This window comes from Anolis sagrei, chromosome 11, assembly GCF_037176765.1.
Source record: "Anolis sagrei isolate rAnoSag1 chromosome 11, rAnoSag1.mat, whole genome shotgun sequence".
Classification (NCBI taxonomy): domain Eukaryota; kingdom Metazoa; phylum Chordata; class Lepidosauria; order Squamata; family Dactyloidae; genus Anolis; species Anolis sagrei.
The window spans coordinates 33,685,090-33,705,046 of record NC_090031.1 but is presented as its reverse complement, the minus strand read 5'-3'; the positions used below and the strand labels follow the sequence as shown (position 1 = coordinate 33,705,046).

The 19,957-nt window shown below is 45.1% G+C and overlaps 1 protein-coding gene across 3 annotated transcripts in view; it reads left to right on the top strand.

The window, feature by feature from the left end:
- Window positions 1-17,276, top strand: part of SLC6A4 (solute carrier family 6 member 4) — a 47,869-nt gene extending 30,593 nt beyond the window's left edge. For all 3 annotated transcript variants that reach the window (XM_060756701.2, XM_060756702.2, XM_060756703.2), the window contains exons 11-14: window positions 3,368-3,467; window positions 5,393-5,493; window positions 11,043-11,210; window positions 15,043-17,276. In XM_060756701.2, the coding sequence (XP_060612684.2) occupies window positions 3,368-3,467; window positions 5,393-5,493; window positions 11,043-11,210; window positions 15,043-15,117 (444 nt within the window). In that variant the 3' untranslated portion in view covers window positions 15,118-17,276. The remainder of the gene's footprint in view (window positions 1-3,367; window positions 3,468-5,392; window positions 5,494-11,042; window positions 11,211-15,042) is intronic.
- Window positions 17,277-19,957: the final 2,681 nt, after the last annotated feature.

The following is a 19,957-nucleotide window of genomic DNA, read 5'->3' as shown; positions in this document are numbered from 1 at the left end:
CAGGGTCAGGAGCACTTGGTGGTGCAGCCGGTTAAACTGCTGAGTTGCTGAACTTGTTGACCGAAAGGTTGGTTGTTCGAATGCAGAGAGTGGCTTGAGCTCCTGCTGTCAGCCCCAGCTTCTGCCAACCAAACAGTTCCAAAACACTACCTCTGAGGATGCTTGCCATAGATGCAGGCGAAACGCCAGGAGAGAATGCCTCTAGAACATGGCTATATAGCCCGAAAAAACTTACAACAACCCAGTGATTCTGGCCATGAAAGCCTTCGACAATACAAGTGTGAGTAGATTAATTGGTATCACTTGTTGATCGAAAGGTTGGTGGTTCAAATCCGTGGAGTGAGGTGAGCGCCCGTTTTTAGCCCCAACTTTTGCCAACCTAGCAAATGTGGGTAGAGCAATAGGTACCGCTCCAGCAGTAAGGTAACAGCGCTCCATGCAGTCATTCTGGCCACATGACCTAGGAGGAGTCTATGGACAATGCCAGCTCTTCAGCAAAGAAATGGAGATGAGTACCAAACCCCTGGACTTAATGTCAGGGGAAAACGTTTACCTTGGGAGCCCCAGTGGCACAGTGAGTTAAAGCGCTGAGCTGCTGAACTTGCTGACCGAAAGATCGCAGGTTGAATCTGGAGAGTGGCGTGAGCTCCTGCTGTCAGCCCCAGCTTCTTCCAACCTAGCAGTTCCAAAACATGCAAATGTGAGTAGAGCAATAGGTATTGCTCCAGCAGGAAGGTAACTACACTCCATGCAGTCATGCTGGCCACATGATCTTGGAGGTGTCTATGGACAACGCCAGCACTTCAGCATAGAAATGGAGATGGGCACCAAACTCCAGAATATGACACGACTGGACTTAATGTCAGGGGAAAAACTTTACCTTGGAGTCCCCAGTGGCAGAGTTAAAGCACTGATCTGCTGAACTTGCTGACCGAAAGGTCGCAGGTTTGAATCCGGAGAGCGGCGTGAGCTCCCACTGTCAGCCCCAGCTTCTGCCAACCTAGCAGTTCGAAAACATGCAAATGTGAGTAGAGCAATAGGTACCACTCCAGCAGGAAGGTAAGGCCACTCCATGCAGTCATGCTGGCCACATTATCTAGGAGGTGTCTATGGACAATGCCGGCTCTTTGGCCTAGAAATTGAGATGAGCCCCAGAGTCAAAGTTGAGCACTGCCTCCAGAGCCAGAAATGAAAGGAGAAGCATTTGCCTTTGTGTATGCCATTGTGATTGTAAGACACAACCAGACTTAAAGTCAAGGGGAAACCTTTACCTTTATGAACCTATAAGCTGCTATTCAAGGGGAAATGAGCACCAACCCTCAGAGTTGGATGTGACTGGACTTAACGTCAAGGGGAAACCTTTACCTTGACCTTCCCAGGTTCAAATCCAATTAAAGGGAGGAAAGACTTCTTTCTGCTATCTCGGAAATTTGTGGTCAGCTTGTGTAAACAGTGATGGGTTCTATCAATCTTTGACATTTTTTTCAAAGCAGAGAAAATCTACATCACTTGCCAGGTATAAATGTGTAAATATGTGGGAGGAAGTGATAGGGAAGAGGGAGCGAGCTTCCTTTCTGGAGACTAGGACGCAATGGAGCAATGGCTTCAAACTACAAGAAAGGAGATTCCATCTGAACATGAGGAAGAACTTCCTGACTGTGAGAGCTGTTCAGCAGTGGAACTCTCTGCTGCGGAGTGTGGTGGAGGCTTTGGAAACAGAGGCTGGATGGCCATCTGTCGGGGGTGCTTTGAATGCACTTGTCCTGCTTCTTGGCAGAATGGGGTTGGACTGGATGGTCCATGAGGTCTCTTCCAACTCTAGGATTCTATGATTCTACTTGTTGTATTGTCGAAAGCTTTCATGGCCAGAATCACTGGGTTGTTGTAGGTTTTTTCGCGCTATATGGCCATACTGGAGTCCGTGTCTATTTTTTCTCTGAAAGTGCCTAATGCAACCTGTCTCACTAAAAGCAGAATAAAAGAACCTATTTAATGTTTTTAAAAGTACTTATGACATATTTGGCGTAGTCGGCAGGATTCCCTGACAGGACTTTGTTTCCTGAAAGTGAGACAGAATGTGTTAGAGTAACATGGAGAAATAAGATAGACACCTGGTAGGAAAATCAGTAAAAAGCAGACTAAATTGTAAAGTTCTAGAGGCATTCTCTCCTGATGTTTTGCCTGCATCTATTGCACGCATCCTCAGAGGTAGTGAGGTCTGTTGGAACTAGGAAAAAAGTGTTTATATATCTGTGGAATAACCAGGGTGGGACAAAGAACTCTTGTCTGCTGGGGCTAGGTGTGAATGTTTCAACTTGATTAGCATTTGATTGCCTGGCTGTGCCTGGAGCAATCTTTTGTTGAGAGGTGATTAGATGTCCTTGTTTGTTTCCTCTCTGTTGTTGTGCTGTTCTGATTTTAGTTTTTTTTAATACTGGTAGCCAGATTTTGTTCATTTTCATGGTTTCCTCCTTTCTGTTGACATTGTCCACATGCTTGTGCATTTCAATGGCTTCTCTGTGTTGTCTGACATGGTGGTTGTGAGCGTGGTCCAGCATTTCTGTGTTCTCCAATAAAATGCTGTGTCCAGGCTGGTTCATCAGGTGCTCTGCTATGGCTGACTTCTCTGGTTGAAGGAGTCTGCAGTGCCTTTCATGTTCCTTGATGTGTGTCTGGGCAATGCGGCATTTGGTGGTCCCTATGTAGACTTGTCCACAGCTGCATGGGACACGGTAGACTCCTGCAGAAGTGAGAGGATCCCTCTTGTCCTTTGCTGGACGTAGCATTGGTTGGATTTTCTTGGTGGGTCTGTAGATAGTTTGTATGTTGTGCTTCCTCATCAGCTTCCCTATGCGGTCAGTGGTTCCCTTGATGTCTGGCAAGAACACTTTTCTACTTATTGTTCCTTTGATACCAAGAGAGTAGTTTGGACACCAGACCAAAAACAAGAGGAATATTTGATAAGGAGACCTCGCATGGAAGCCAGAGAGGAGAATTTGCTGGAAAACAGCTCCTTTTGGATTGTGTCTTATCAGCAGTTCAAGTTTCCAGTCAACGAGGCGCCTCCGTTCCAGCCGAAGCCCACTCCCTTCCCTCTCCGTCATGGGGACGCACTTCCAAAACATTCCCACCAAGGAAGGGAATGGGAACCTGGTCCTCCAAGGTTATCTATCGCTTTCCCCTCGCCTCATTGTGTGAGGCCGACGAAGGGAAGTTACCCAAACGGGTCATTAGCGACACAGAGGACCAAGTGTTGATTTTACGGGGTGTTTCTAGCTTCCTTTCCTTCTCTCTGTATCCTAAATGAGCCACATTTGACTGCTTTCTCCTTCTATCACTTCCCACGATCTCTTTTTCATCCATACAGGGTGGTGCATATGTGGTGAAGCTGTTTGAGGAATATGCCACGGGCCCGGCGCTGATAGCCGTGGTATTTCTGGAATCCGTCGCGGTGTCGTGGTTCTATGGTGAGTTTAACCCCGTGGCTGGCATCCATCCCGTTGGGTCATTACAGGACTGTAATCTGGATTGTTGGAGTCCCCAATGGTGCAGCGAGTTGAATCGCTGAGCTGCTGAACTTGCTGGTCGGAAGGCTGCAGGTTCAAATCTGGGGAGCAGGGTGAGATCCCCCTATTAGACCCAGCTCCTGCCAACCTAGCAGTTTGAAAACAAGCAAATGTAAGTAGGTCAATAGGGAAGGTAAGCATGCTCAATGCAGTCATGCTGACCACATGACAGCTCCTGACAACCTAGCAGTTTGAAAACAAGCAAATGTGAGTCGGTAATAGGGAAGGTAAGGGCGCTCCATGCAGTCATGCTGACCACATGATCTTAGAGGTGTCTACAGACAACGCCGGCTCTTCGCTTTACAATCTGGGGTGGGGTGAGCTCCCGCTATTAGACCCAGCTCCTGCCAACCTAGCAGTTTGAAAACATGCAAATGTAAGTAGGTCAATAGGGAAGGTAAGCATGCTCAATGCAGTCATGCTGACCACATGACAGCTCCTGTCAACCTAGCAGTTTGAAAATATGCAAATGTGAGTAGGTCAATAGGGAAGGTAAGCACGCTCCATGCAGCCATGCCAACCACATGACCTTAGTGGTGTCTGTCTACAGACAATGCTGGCTCTTCGGCTTAGAATCCGGGGAGTGGAGTGAGGTCCCGCTGTTAGCCCCAGCTCCTGCCAACCTAGCAGTTTGAAAACATGCAAATGTGATTAGGTCAATAGGGAAGGTAAGGGCGCTCCATGCAGCCATGCCAACCACATGACCTTAGTGGTCTACAGGCAATGCTGGCTCTTCGGCTTAGAATCCGGGGAGTGGAATGAGGTCCCGCTGTTAGCCCCAGCTTCTACCAACCTAGCAGTTTGAAAACATGCAAATGTAAGTAGGTCAATAGGGAAGGTAAGCATGCTCAATGCAGTCATGCTGACCACATGACAGCTCCTGTCAACCTAGCAGTTTGAAAATATGCAAATGTGAGTAGGTCAATAGGGAAGGTAAGCACGCTCCATGCAGCCATGCCAACCACATGACCTTAGTGGTGTCTGTCTACAGACAATGCTGGCTCTTAGGTTTAGAATCCGGGGAGTGGAGTGAGGTCCCGCTGTTAGCCCCAGCTTCTGGCAACGTAGAAGTTTGAAAACATGCAAATGTGAGTATGTCAATAGGGAAGGTAAGCATGCTCAATGCAGTCATGCTGACCACATGACCTTAGAGGTGTCTACGGACAATGCCAGCTCTTCGGCTTAGAATCTGGGGAGTGGGGTGAGCTCCCGCTGTTAGCCCCAGCTTCCGCCAGCGTAGAAGTTCGAAAACATGCAAATGTGAGTAGCTCAATAGGGAAGGGAAGGGCGCTCCATGCAGTCATGGTGACCACATGATCTTAGAGGTGTCTACGGACAACGCCGGCTCTTCAGCTTCAAATCTGAGGAGTGGGGTGAGCTCCCGCTGTTAGCCCCTGCTTCTGCCAAAGTAGAAGTTCAAAAACATGCAAATGTTAGTAGATCAATAGGGAAGGGAAGGGCGCTCCATGCAGTCATGCCGACCACATGACTTTAGAGGTGTCTACTGATAACGCCGGCTCTTCGGCTTAAAAATGGACAGTCGGACACGACTGGTCTTAATGTCAGGGGAAACCCTTTACCTTTACCTATGATGCTGGGTTATGTGGCTGGCATGATTGCAAGGCTCATATCGACACCAATTTTTCAGGTTAGGAAGAACAGCAGCGCCTGCTCTGTAGTCTCAGTGCTCCTCCATAACCCAGTGCTGGGGCAACCGAAAACGATCTCTTGGCTTATTACTTCGTCTGTTCAAGAACATCAACATCATAGAAAAATACTCAACGGGAAGTGCTTAACGCAGACCCATTGTCGTGTTGTCTTTCCAGGCGTGGGTCAGTTTTCCAGGGATGTCAAAGAGATGCTCGGATTCAGCCCTGGATGGTACTGGAGGATCTGCTGGGTAGCCATCAGCCCCATTTTCCTCTTGGTGAGTCTCCCTAACTAATTGCAGCCTGCGGCTCTAATATGATGAAGGGTTTGAGGGAAGGAAGGAGGAAACTAGTACGGCAGTGTTTCTCAACCTGGGGGTCGCCAAAGACCATCAAAAAACACAGTATTTTCTGGGTTGTTGTAGTTTTTTTCGGGCTATATGGCCATGTTCTAGAGGCATTCTCTCCTGACGTTTCGCCTGCATCTATGGTAAGCATCCTCAGAGGTAGTGAGGTACCTCACTACCTCTGAGGATGCTTGCCATAGATGCAGGCGAAATGTCAGGAGAGAATGCCTCTAGAACATGGCCATATAGCCCGAAAAAAAACTACAACCCAGTGATTCCAGCCATGAAAGCCTTCGACAATACAGTATTTTCTGCTGCTCGTGGGGGTTCTGTGTAGGAAGTTTGGCCCAACTCTATAACTGGTGGGGTTCAGGATGCTTTATGATTGTAGGTGAACTATCAATCCCAGCAACTACAACTCCCAAATGTCAAGGTCTATTTCCCCCAAACTCCACCAGTGTTCACATTTGGGCATATTGAGTATCCGTGCCAAGTTTGGTCCAGATCCATCATTGTTTGAGTCCACAGGGCTCTCTGGATAGAGGTTAACTACAACTCCCAAACTCAAGTCCAATGCCCACCAAACCCTTCCAGTATTTTCTGTTGCTCATGGGAGCCCAGAATGCTTTTTGATTGTAAGTTAACTATACATACCATCAACTACAACTCCCAAATGACAAAACCCAACCCGCTCTTTCCAACTCTACCAGTATTCAAATTTGGGCGTATTGGGTATTTGTGCCCAATTTGGTCCTGTGAATGCAAATATCCTGCATGTCAGATGTTTACATTTATCTATCTATCTATCTATCTATCATGTCAGGAGCAAACCAAACAGTTGTATTGCAAACAAACAAAACACAAAGTTTGCAAGCTTGGTAGTTAATTAGATGTTCTATGACCAGTATCTGGCCACTTGGAGTGCCTCTGGTGTTGCTATAAGAAGGTCCTCCATTGTGCTTGTGGCAGGGCTCAGGTTGCATCGCAGCAGGTAGTCAGTGGTTTGCTCTTCTCCCCACTCGCATGTTGTGGATTCCACTTTGTGGCCCCATTTCTTGAGGTTGGCTCTGCATCTGACCACGCAAAATAAATAAATAAATAAGTATAATTTCTCTAGTGGTGTTGAGCCTTGACATCCTGTGATAATGCAGCGTGTCTCATTAAGAGCCACATCCATTGTTTTAGCGTGGTGAGATGTGTTCCACACTGGGCATGCATACTCAGCAACAGAGTAGCAAAGCGCAAGGGCAGATGTTTTCACTGTGTCTGGTTGTGATCCCCAGGTTGTGCCAGTCAGCTTTCGTATGATATTGTTTCTAGCGCCCACTTTTTGCTTGATATTCAGGCAGTGCTTCTTGTAGGTCTGACCACGGTCCAGAGTGACTTCCAGGTATTTGGGTGTGCTGCAATGCTCCAGTGGGATTCCTTTCCAGGTAATCCTCAGAGCTCGGGATGCTTGTCTGTTCTTGAGATGAAAAGCACATGTCTGTGTTTTAGATGAATTAGGGATCAGCTGATTTTCCCTGTAATAGGCAGTAAGGGCACCTAGAGCTTCGGAGAGCTTCTGTTCAACCATCTCAAAGCTCCCTGCTTGGGTGGTGATGGCACGATCATCAGCATAGATCAGGCATGGGGAACCTTCGGCCCTCCAGGTGTGGTGTACTTCAACTCCCACAATTCCTTGAGGCCAAGGTAAGCCTTTGGGGCGAATGCCGAGCCTCAAGGAATTGTGGGAGTTGAAGTCCACCACACCTGGAGGGCCGAAGGTTCCTGACCCCTGGCATAGATGAAGCTCTCTGTCCCTTCTGGCAGTGGCTGGTCATTTGTGTCAATGTTGAACATGGATGGGGCAAGCACGCTTCCCTGAGGCAGGCCGTTCTTCTGTTTCCGCCATCTGCTTCTCTGGCCCCGGGACTCAACAAAAAAGCTCCTGTTTTGTAGCAAAATGACAGTTGTGAAGTAGCAACGAAAATAATGTTATGGTTGGGGGTCAACAAAACATGAGGAACTGTACTAAGGGGTCATGGCATTAGGAAGGTTGAGAACCACTGTAGAAGGGAGAAAAGTTACTGAATTATTGTTTCTGCAGACACCAATTTTTGCAAAATGAGATGGAGTTTTCTTTGCTAGGACATGGAAAAGGATGGCTGGAGTCGAAGCCCTCTCCTTGCCGCTGATATGTCCGAGCCCTTTTCTAGCCTAACTAAACAAAAGCCGCAGCTCCCAGTTCCCAAATTAGCCCTGTGTGCTTTTTATAGTGTAGTTAACACTCAGCTCGGAAATTAAGCCCCACCTGATGGTTCTCTTGCTCAGATGATGGATGCGTGTTTACCGAATTTCCATTTTATTACAAGGAGTTGTGGGGGGAAGGCCGGGATAAAGCGAAGCAGCATCAGTCATCCTGCTACGTAAACAGCCCATCTTTATGAGCCCAAGGCAATGAAATGAAATGGAAAGCAAATAAGCCCAGGTATTGTGGTTACTAGGCAGGAGTTGAGAGCCCAGCCAAACAGCAGGAAGTCAAGGCCAGCATTTGGTGGGGTTGCTAAGGATAGACTTGGCTTAACTATCTATATCAGCTTTTCTCAATCTAGGGGTCGGGACCCGGGGGGGGGGGGGTTACAAGAGGGTGTCAAGGGGTCACCAAAGACCACAAAAAAACCCAGTATTTTCTGGGTTGTTGTAGGTTTTTCGGGCTGTATGGCCATTCTAGAACAGTGTTTCTCAACCTGGGGGCCGGGACCCCTGGGGGGTCGTGAGGGGGTTTCAGAGGGGTCACCAAAGACCGTCAGAAAACTCAGTATTTTCTGTTGGTCATGGAGTACTGTGTCCACAGTGTTCCCTGGATGTAAGTGAACTACAACTCCCAAACTCAAGGTCAATGCCCAGCAAACCCTTCCAGTATTTTCTGTTGGTCGTGGGGGTTCTGTGTGCCAAATTTGGTTCCATTCCATCGTTGGTGGAGTTCAGAATGCTCTTTGATTGGAGACGAACTATAAATCCCAGCAACTACAACTCCCAAATGTGAAGGTCTATTTTATCCAAACTCCACCAGTGCTCACATTTGGGCATATTGCGCATTTGTGCCAAGTTTGGTTCAGATCCATCATTGAGTCCACAGTGCTCTGTGGATATAGGTGAACTACAACTCCATAACTCAAGGTCAATGGTCAGCAAATCCTTCCAGTATTTTCTGTTGGTCGTGGGAGTTCTGTGTGCCAGGTTTGGTTCCATTCCATTGTTAGTGGAGTTCAGAGTGCTCTTTGATGGTAGGTGAACTATAAATTCCAGCAACTGCCATTCTCAAGTGACAAAATCAATGCCCCTCTAACCCACCAGTATTCAAATTAGAGCTTATTAGGTATTTGGTCCAGTGAATGAAAATACATCCTGCGTATCAGATACTTACATTACGATTCATATTTGTAGCAAAATGACAGTTATGAAGTAGTAACAAAAATAATGTTATGGCTGGGGGTCACCACAACAGGAGGAACTGTATTAAGGGGTCGCGGCATGAGGAAGGTTGAGAAACACTGTTCTAGAAGCATTCTCTTCTGACGTTTTGCCTGCATCTATGGCAGGTACCTTCAGAGGTTGTGAGGTCTGTTGGTCATGGGGGTTCTGTGTGCAAGTTTGGCCCAATTCTATCGTTGGTGGGGTTCAGAATGCTCTTTGATTGTAGGTGAACTATACATCCCAGCAACTGTTGTTGTTCATTCGTTTAGTCGTTTCCAACTCTTCATGACCTCATGGACCAGCCCACGCCAGAGCTCCCTGCTCCCTGTCGGCCGTCACCACCCCCAGCTCCTTCAAGGTCAATCCAGTCACTTCAAGGATGCCATCTATCCATCTTGCCCTTTTTCCTTCCATTTTCCCCAACATCATTGTCTTCTCTAAGCTTTCCTTTCTTCTCATGATGTGGCCAAAGTACTTCATCTTTGCCTTTACTATCCTTCCTGTTCTGCGCAGGCGCAGGAATTACCATATGTGCGATTCACAGTTGACCACGATGGGAAACTTCATCTTTGCCTCTACTATCCTTCCCTCCAATGAGCAACTACAACTCCCAAATGACAAAGTCTATTTTCCCTAAATTCCACCAGTGTTCATATTTGGGTATATTAAGTATCCATGCCAAGTTTGGTCCAGATCCATCATTGTCCGAGTCCACAGTGCTCTATGGATGGAGGTGAACTACAACTCCCAAACTCAAGGCCAATGCCCACCAAACCCTTCCAGAATTTTCTGTTGGTTGTGGGAGTTCTGTGTGCCAAGTTTGGTTCAATTCCATCGTTGGTGGAGTTCAGAATGCTCTTTGATTGTAGGTTAACTATAAGTCCCAGCAACTACAACTCCCAAATGATGAAATCAATCCCTCTCCAACCCACCAGTATTGGGTATTTGTGCCAAATTTGGTCCAGTGAAAAGACATAAATCCTGCAGATCAGATATTTACATTACGATTCCTAACAGTAGCAAAATTCCAGTTATGAAATAGCAATGAAAATAATGTGATGGTTGGGGTCAACACAACATGAGGAACCATATTAAGGGGTTGCAGCATTAGGAAGGTAGAGAAACACTGATCTATGCAGAATAATGAGAAACGGGTGTTGGTGTAGTTAGGTTGCCAGTTCAGGATCTTGCTTTAAGTGGGTCTACAACCCAACCGAATGGGAGGCTGGAGAGGTAAGCGAGAACATGTCAATGTCTTGTGTTTCATGAGTCTTCTGCCCCTGTTGTTGTTATTGTTCTTCCTCCTCTGCCTCCTCCTCTGCCTCCTCCTCCTCCTCTTCCTTTTCTTCTTCCTCCTCCTCCTCTACTACTTCTTCCTCCTCCTTCTTTTCATCTTCCTCTTCCTCTTCTTCCTTTTCTTCCTCCTCCTGTTCCTCTCCTCCTCCACCACTTCTTCCTCCTCTTCTTCTTCCTTTTCTTCCTCCTCCTCCTCCACTTTGTCTTTCTCTTCCTCCTCCACCTCCTCCTCTTCTTCTTCCTTTTCTTCTTCCTCCTCCTCTTCTCCTTTCTCCTCCTCCTCTTCTTCCTCCTCCTCCTCCTCGTCCTCTTCTTCCTCCTCCTCCTATTCCTCTTCTCTCCTCCTCCTCTTCTTCTTCCTTTTCTTCCTCCTCCTCCTCTTCTTCCTCCTCCTCCTCCTCCTCTTCTTCTTCCTCTGCCTCCTCATCCTCTTCCTCCTCCTCCTCTTATTCCTCTTCTCTCCTCTTCTCCTTCCTCCTCCTCCTCTTCTTCCTCTGCTTCTTCTTCTTCCTCCTCCTCTCCTCCTCTTCTTCCTTTTCTTCCTCCTCTTCTTCTTCCTTTTCTTCTTCCTCTTCCTCCTCTTCTTCTTCCTCCGCCTCCTCGTCCTCTTCTTCATTCTCCTTATTCTTCTTCTCTTCTCCTCCTCCACCTCCTCTTCTTCTTCCTCCTCCTCCTCCTTTGCCAATGCCCAGTCCCCATGAACTAACTCATTGGGTCTTTCCCAGTTCATCATTTTCAGCTTCATGTCCAGCGTGCCAGACCTCCGCCTTTTCGACTACACGTATCCCTACTGGACCATGGTGCTGGGTTACTGCATCGGGACGTCGTCTTTCATCTGCATTCCCGCCTATATGGTTTATCGGCTGGCGACTACTCCAGGGACACTCAAAGAGGTAGAGATCAAGCCTTCTTAGTCTGAGGCCTTTCACCCACTTATGGTGGAAGAGTTTTAAAGTTTCCTATGGGAGTAGAAGGGTTCATCCCACTTCTGGCTATCTTGGATAGGATTGTTTCCAAGTCCTCAGCAATGATCTAACACATTTGGCTAATTGCTTAAGATCCATTAAGGTTAAGGTCGGTCCCTGCCTTAATCTTCGCAGCTCATGCTCTGTCTTCCTAATCCCTTAACTAATTGCTCAGAATCGGTGGTTTTTAATAGCGCCATTAGCATTCCTCTTTAAAGTTCCACTTGAATGTCGACTTCTCTCCTAATCTTACTCAGCAGTTTCATTCTGGAGGAACAGCCTTCTCAGGATCAAGAGTTAAAAATAATTCTAAGTCCTTGGGGTTTGTTCTCTGGTCCATCCTAAGATTCACCTCTTCCTCCTCTTCTGAAATCGTCGGTTTTCATAAAATCACAGAATAATAGAATCCTAGAGTTGGAAGAGACCTGGTGGGCCATCCAGTCCAACCCCATTCTGCCAAGAAGCAGGAAAATCCCATTCAAAACATCCCCGACAGATGGCCATCCAGCCTCTGTTTAAAAGCCTCCAAAGAAGGAGCCTCCACCACACTTCGGGGTATATTGCATGTAATATTACTAATAATATGGCAGTATAGTGATATAGTACAATATAGTAATATATAATACTAATTATATAATACTAATATTGTGCTGTGCTAATAATATATGTATATCACCGCCCCGAGTCGCCCTTCACCGCCCCGAGTCGCCCTCGGGCTGAGAGGGGCGGTCAATAAATGCAAATAATAAATAAATAAATAAATAAATAAATAATATACGCACGTAATATTGATAATATTACAATGTAATCAATATAATCAATATAATATAAAATATAATAGTATTATATAATCAATATAATACTACTAATAATACGATATACAGTATATATACATAATACTAATAACAATGCCGAAATGTAGACTGCCCTGAGTCGCCTGCAGGCTGATATGGGCGGAATATAAATAATGTAAATAAATAAATAAATAAATAAATAAATAATACGATATATTTGTATATTGTATATTACATGTAATATTACTAATAATATGGCAGTATAGTAGTATAGTACAATATAGTAATATATAATACTAATACTGTGCTGTGCTAATAATGTAATGTATTGTATACGCATGTAATATTGATAATATTACAATGTAATCAATATAATATTGTATATTACATGTAATATTACTAATAATATGGCAGTATAGTGGTATAGTACAATATAGTAATATATAATACTACTATTGTGCTGTGCTAATAATATAATTTACTGTATACACATGTAATATTGATAATATTACAGTGTGATATAATACTAATAATAATGCGATATATTTGTATATTACATGCAATATTACTAATCATATGGCAGTATAGTGGTATAGTACAATATAGTAATATATAATACTAATATTGTGCTGTGCTAATAAAATAATATAATAAAATATAATATATGTATACGCATGTAATATTGATAATATTACAATGTAATCAATATAATACTAATAATAATATATTTATATATTGTATATTACATGTAATATTACTAATAATATGGCAGTATAGTGGTATAGTACAATATAGTAACATATAATACTAATATTCTTCTGTGCTAATATTATAATGTATTTTATACACATGTAATATTGATAATATTACAATATAATCAATATAATACCAATAATAATACGATATATTTTTATATTGTATATTACATGTAATATTACTAATAATATGGCAGTATAGTACAATATAGTAATATATAATGCTAATATTGTGCTATGCTAATAATATAATATATTGCTTGTAAAGGGTGAGAAGGGTGGCATATAAATGTTGTAAATAAATAAATGAGTAAATATTTTGATAGAAACCAGAGTAAAAAAAATCAACCACTGATGCCCAGTTCAGCATTGTTTTCTCTTGGAGTTTTCAGGCTCTTAATTTCTTGCCACAATAACTTCTTGCAACTGCTGAGATCCTATAGCAGAATGTAGCTGGGATGCTCTATCACAGTATATGTTACACCACTTCCCATACATTTAGCTATATAGCACGTCAACTGAAGAAACCTGTTGTGAAAACGCCAAACAGGAAGAGTGCACCTTGGCACTCTCTAGCGGTGCACAACAGGACCAACATGGATCTGTCCCAAAGAGCATCAGGTACTTTGATGGCTCCCCTCCATAGGAATATACACTGGATGCGATGGGACTGCCCAGTTCTACTTTCTTCAGGCGCTAAGTTCACTTGCAGAGTTCCCAGCAAGATTACAGCCACAGTTAATGCATGTTAATGCACTTTAAATTTCATTCATGTTGGCTCAGTGGGTTAAAGTGCTCAGCTACTGAACTTGCTGATCGAAAGGTTGCAGGTTCGAGTCCAAGGAACGGTATGAGCTCCCACTTTTAGCCCCAGCTTTTGCCAACCAATTTGAAAACATGCAAATGCGAGTAGATCAATAGGTACCATTACGGCAGAAAGGTAACGGGGCTCTGTGCAGTCATGCTGGCCACATGTCTTTGGAGGGTGTCTACAGACTTCTGCCAACCTAGCAGTTCGAAAACATGCAAATGTGAGTAAACCAATAGGTACCGCTCCAGCAGGAAGGTAATGGTGCTCCATGCAGTTATGTTGGCCACATGACTTTGGAGGTCTCTATGGACAACGCCGGCTCTTTGGCTTAAAACACGCAAATGCGAGTAGATCAAGAGGTACCACTGTGGCGGTAAGGTAATGGTGCTCCATGCAGTCATGCTGGCCACATGACCTTGGAAGTGTCTACGTACAACGCCAGCTCTTCGGCTTAAAACATGCAAATGTGAGTAAATCAAGAGATACCGCTGCGGCGGAAGGTAACAGTGCTCCATGCAGTCATGCTGGCCACATGACCTTGGAGGTGTCTCCGGACAATGCTGGCTCTTCGGCTTAAAACATGCAAATGCGAGTAGATAAATATGTACCGCTGCGGCAGGAAGGTAACAGTACTCCATGCAGTCATGCTGGCCACATGACCTTGGAGGTGTCTCCGGACAACGCCGGCTCTTCGGCTTAAAACATGCAAATGTGAGTAGATCAATATGTACCGCTGCGGCGGGAAGGTAACAGTGCTCCATGCAGTCATGCTGGCCACATGACCTTGGAGGTGTCTCCGGACAACGCCGGCTCTTCGGCTTAAAACATGCAAATGTGAGTAAATCAAGAGATACCGCTGCGGCAGAAGGTAACAGTGCTCCATGCAGTCATGCTGGCCACATGACCTTGGAGGTGTCTCCAGACAATGCTGGCTCTTCGGCTTAAAACATCAAAATGCGAGTAGATAAATATGTACCGCTGTGGCAGGAAGGTAACAGTACTCCATGCAGTCATGCTGGCCACATGACCTTGGAGGTGTCTCCGGACAACGCCGGCTCTTCGGCTTAAAACATGCAAATGTGAGTAGATCAATATGTACCGCTGCGGCGGGAAGGTAACAGTGCTCCATGCAGTCATGCTGGCCACATGACCTTGGAGGTGTCTACGGACAATGCCGGTTCTTCAGCCTAGATGAGCACCAAAGTCGGACATGACTTGACGTAATGTCAGGGGAAAACCTTTACTTTTACCTAATGCTCACCTCGTTTCAAATAACTGTAACCTGCCTTGGATCTGATCCTAGTAGAACAGCTGGGTATATACTTTCAATAAATTAGCAATTATCCATGGTGAAATAGATGGTCGACCATTTAACGCATGCGCTTTTGTCTCCTCCCCAGCGTATTCTAAAAAGCATCACGCCAGAAACAGGCACCGAGATTCCCTTTGGCGACATCCACATGAATGCCGTCTAAGCAGCCGTTTCCATCTCGCTGGACGTGGGAAGAGGTGGGGGAAGAGTGAGGCGCCGGCTCCTTGGCTCTTCCCCAAAGATGTGAGTTTCCACCCAGAAGCGTGTTCGTTGTGACGGAGGCACAAGCGTGGCGACCAACGTTTTGGGACTCCCAAGGATTTCCTAGGAAGAGGGGCCCACGCTCCTTGGGACTAGAGACTCTTTTTCGAATTCGTATTACTGCACTGGTTTTGTTTTCAGACGCATGAAGACTAAAATACACGCGAGGGTCAACGAGTACTCGGAGTACCACACTGCAGGCTTCAGGCAGCCTGAATCCACACATACGTATGGTTGTTCGAGCGACCGCTGCAAGCTAGAAATTGTATTTAGACCTATCTATCTGTGTCAACGTACCCGTTTTAATTCTCCCTCCGTGTGATCCTCTGTAATAGCACCCTGTTGTATTTTGCTTCGAAAGATCTCAACGTATTCAACGACAATGTTCCCTTGCGACTTTGCAGCTCACTTTTTGCAGACTCGCTGTTTTGTGGGGTTTTGCTTCCTGGCAACAATGGAGTGTGGAAAATTCCTACTTTGCGGATTTTCACTTTTCGCAGGTGGTCCTGGAACGAAACACCCACGGTCTCGCACAAGCCGCATCTCACCCAACTCACAGGAAGTTTCGCTGCTTGAATGGCCACCCTAAATCCCGCCAAAGCGAAGCTACTCAAAGCTCAGTGTGTTAAGGGTCGGATGTGCTTGATCCCACAGTTCATGCAGTTTGTGATAGCTGAGGGAAAGAAGTGGAGTATCTGGATACCCCACAAGGGTCTTGGCACTTGTTTCCACTTGTTCTTTGGAAGGAGAAGGGAAGATAGACCTCTGAGTATGGTTTTTCAGTCAGTCCACCATCATAAAGTCCAGCCAAATGAATCTAGTTCAGATAGAGAAGCCATCCAGTGAGAATCCTCAAAACTTGTGGCAGAGAAGGGTCCAAAGTTCCTTCTCAACCACCTTCTTCCTCACTCCACGTTGCTAGTATTTTCAGGAGCTAAGGATTGTCCCATAACGTAGCTGCTCACCTCACCTTCACTCCAAATGCAAACACAAAGTTCATAGTATAGTATTGAACATTCAAAACCAGGTGTCACACATCTCCAGAAGGTTTCTTCTGATGCATTCGTGGAGTATCTCCCACAATGTCTGGAATATAATTCACTAAATGCCGTGCAGGCATACAAGGGGTTGTTGTGTATGCTTTTCAAACAGCACCCCTACTCTACTGTTTGAGATGGACTCCATGAAGAACCTGCCAAGATTGTTGTGTTGTCCCAATGCTTGTAGATGGCTTGCAAACGTGTAAGCGCCGTCATAACATCTCTTGACTTCTCCATTTTGAATGCAAAGTTGGGAAAGGAGTAACTTGGGGGATCAAGTACTTCCTTCTCAGTGCCACAACATCATTATCAGGATGAGTGTTCACTGTAATCGTTCCTACATTGATAGTCCGCAAGCAGTAGCTCAGAGATAAGAGCGTTTCCGCAACAAGGGTAGTAGAGCCAAAGCTATGCGTAGCTTTTAATAAGGGCACGCTTGTGGGGGCCATTAGGGCACCATGTGTGTGCCGACATGTCAAAGCACATGCATGTTGCGAAACCAAGTTGTGTAACTCTCTAGCCAACCGGGCCACACTGAACCTCTTTAGCACATATGAAGCTCACATTAGAATGTAAGAGGCACTGCTGTTCTGAACCCTCCCATCCCTAGAGCCATAAGTGTGCCAAAGACAACAGTATTTAATCCCGTTCTGCCATAACCCTCCAAAGAGTTTTCGCTGGACAGGTCCCATCAAAGCTCATGGGGGCCCTTTGCAAAGGCTTCGTTGAGGACCTTATCAGGGAAACCACTCCCCTTCCTGACTGAACCGGGACCACGGTTACCTTTTGTTCGTTTGCGTTTCTGTATAGAGAAAAATGAAAACTGGAGTTTTATTTTATCGAACCAAAAGTATTCCTCCCGAATGTGTACATAATGCGCCGCTATTGATTTATGTTGCCGCTTTCGTTATGGAATGTCCCAAGCTGGGCTGTAAGTGGTCAATATGTGCCTTGCGACGTAAGCTATTGTTGTAACTAAATTAAATATCATAATAAAAGAGCAGCTGTATCTCCCTCCCACTCCCCAACTGTCTGGTGCAAATCTATATAAATAAAAATGTAATGTTCGTTTGTGGGATTGACATAACTCAAATATCACTGGATGAATTGACACCAAATTTGGACACCTCTCAGGCCAATGAGTGACCACCACTCATAAAAACACTGGAAAAACACAGCAGAAGAGACTAAAAAAAATACATTACAACACATGCACAAAACCAGATATATATAAGCAAACACACATATACAAAAATATATACACACATACACACAAAGCTCATATACACAGACTGGGCCACAGCATCATGACCATCACTCATAAAAACATTGAAGAGACTTAAAAAGCCAAAAGAAAAGATACAACGCATGCACAAAACCATATATATACATATACACATGCACACATACATACATATAGATATACATACATACATACACGCAAACACATATATACACAAATATACACATATATACACACACAACACATATACACAGACTGGGCCATAGCAACGCTTGGCAGGGGACGGCTAGTCTATATAAATAAAAATGTAATGTTCGTTTGTGGGATTGACATAACTCAAAAACCACTGGATGAATTGACACCAAATTTGGACACAGGACACCTCTCAGGCCAATGAGTGACCATCACTCACAAAAACACTGAAAAGCACAGCAGAAGAGCCTTAAAAACCAAAAATACATTACAACGCATGCGCAAAACCAGATATATATATGCAAACACACATATACAAAAATATATACACACATACACACAAAGACTGGGCCACAGCAATGCGTGGCAGGGGACGGCTAGTCTATAGAAATAAAAATGTAATGTTCGTTTGTGGGATTAACATAACTCAAAAACCACTGGATGAATCGACATGAAATTTGGACACTACACCCCTAACAGGCCAACGAGTGACCATCACTCTTAAAAACACTGAAAAACACAGCAGAAGAGACTTTAAAAACCAAAAAATACATTACAACGCATGTGCAAAATCACATATATACACACAAACACACATATACAAATATATATACACACACAAAGCACATATACACAGACTGGGCCACAGCAATGAGTGACAGGGGACGGCTAGTCTATATAAATAAAAATGTAATGTTCGTTTGTGGGATTGACATAACTCAAAAACCACTGGACGAAACGACACCAAATTTGGACACAAGACACTTCTCAGGCCAACGAGTGACCATCGCTCATAAAAACATGTAAAACGCAGCAGAAGGGACCTAAAAAGCCCCCCCCCCCCCAAAAGCAAAAATGGTGCTACAGAGCATGTGCAAAAGAATTCCCTCTGGTAAACAAAACACACACTAGCATATCCACACTCTCTTCTGGATTGCAGCTCCCAGCATCCTCTAGACCAGGCCCTTTAGGAGAGGAGGATGATCCAAATGCATTGCTTCCAAGCTGTAAGCTTTCTTCTCCTTGGATTTCTTTGAGAGCATCATCACAGGATGTCTGCACCCCACACCACTGGAAAAATTACACTGCTTAGCCGGTATTGCACCACCTGACATGCACCGGGAAGTAGCAGCCAACAGTGAAAGGACCAAGGCAGAGACATCTCCAGCTCATCCCCTGTTTGGGTATCAGCCAGCATGTCAACGACTTAAATCAAGACATAGTTTTCTTAGATCTACAGAGACACTCACTGGAACACCTCAGCAAGCGAGAGTCCAAAAGTGGCAGGCTCAAACCCAGCACCTCAATCCATGGGTGATACCAGATGAGAGACTCCCCCCTGGGCACACAGAAAACTGGTCAACTTGGAAGGCGCTGAACAGACTGCGCTCTGGCACCACGAGATGCAGAGCCAATCTTAAGAAATGGGGCCACAAAGTGGAATCCATGGCATGCGAGTGCGGAGAACAAAGCACTGACCACCTGCTGCAATGCACCCTGAGCCCTTCCACATGCACAATGGAGGACCTTCTTGCGGCAACACCAGAGGCACTCCAAGTGGCCAGATACTGGGCAAAGGACATTTAACCAACTACCAAGTTTGCAAAATCTGTGGGTTTTTTTAAATCTGTGTGTTTGTTTTGTTCTGTTACGACATGTAATACAATGGTATGGTTGCTGATGACACGATAAATAAATCCTAATCCCTGCATAGTTCGAATTTCCTATTCCTGGTCTGCAACTCCCAGCAATCCTCCAGATTTATTTATTTATCGTGTCATCAGCAACCATTGTATTACAATTCTAACAGAGCAAAACAAACACAGAGATTAAAAAGAAAAAGAAAAAAAAAACCACACAGATTTTGTAAATTTGGTATTTGGTTAAATGTCCTTTGACCAGTATCTGGCCACTTGGAGTGCCTCTGGGGTTGCCGCAAGAAGGTCCTCCATCGTGCATGTGGCAGGGCTCAGGGTGCATTGCAGCAGGTGGTCAGTGGTTTGTTCTTCTCCGCACTCGCATGCCGAGGATTCCACCCTGTAGCCCCATTTCTTAAGATTGGCTCTGCATCTCGTGGTGCCAGAGCGCAATCTGTTCAGCGCCTTCCAAGTTGACCAGTCTTCTGAGTGCCCAGGGGGGAGTCTCTCATCTGGTGTCACCCATGAATTGAGGTGCTGGGTTTGGGCCTGCCACTTTTGGACTCTCGCTTGCTGGGGTGTTCCAGCGAGTGTCTCTGTAGTTCTAAGAAAACTATGTCTTGATTTAAG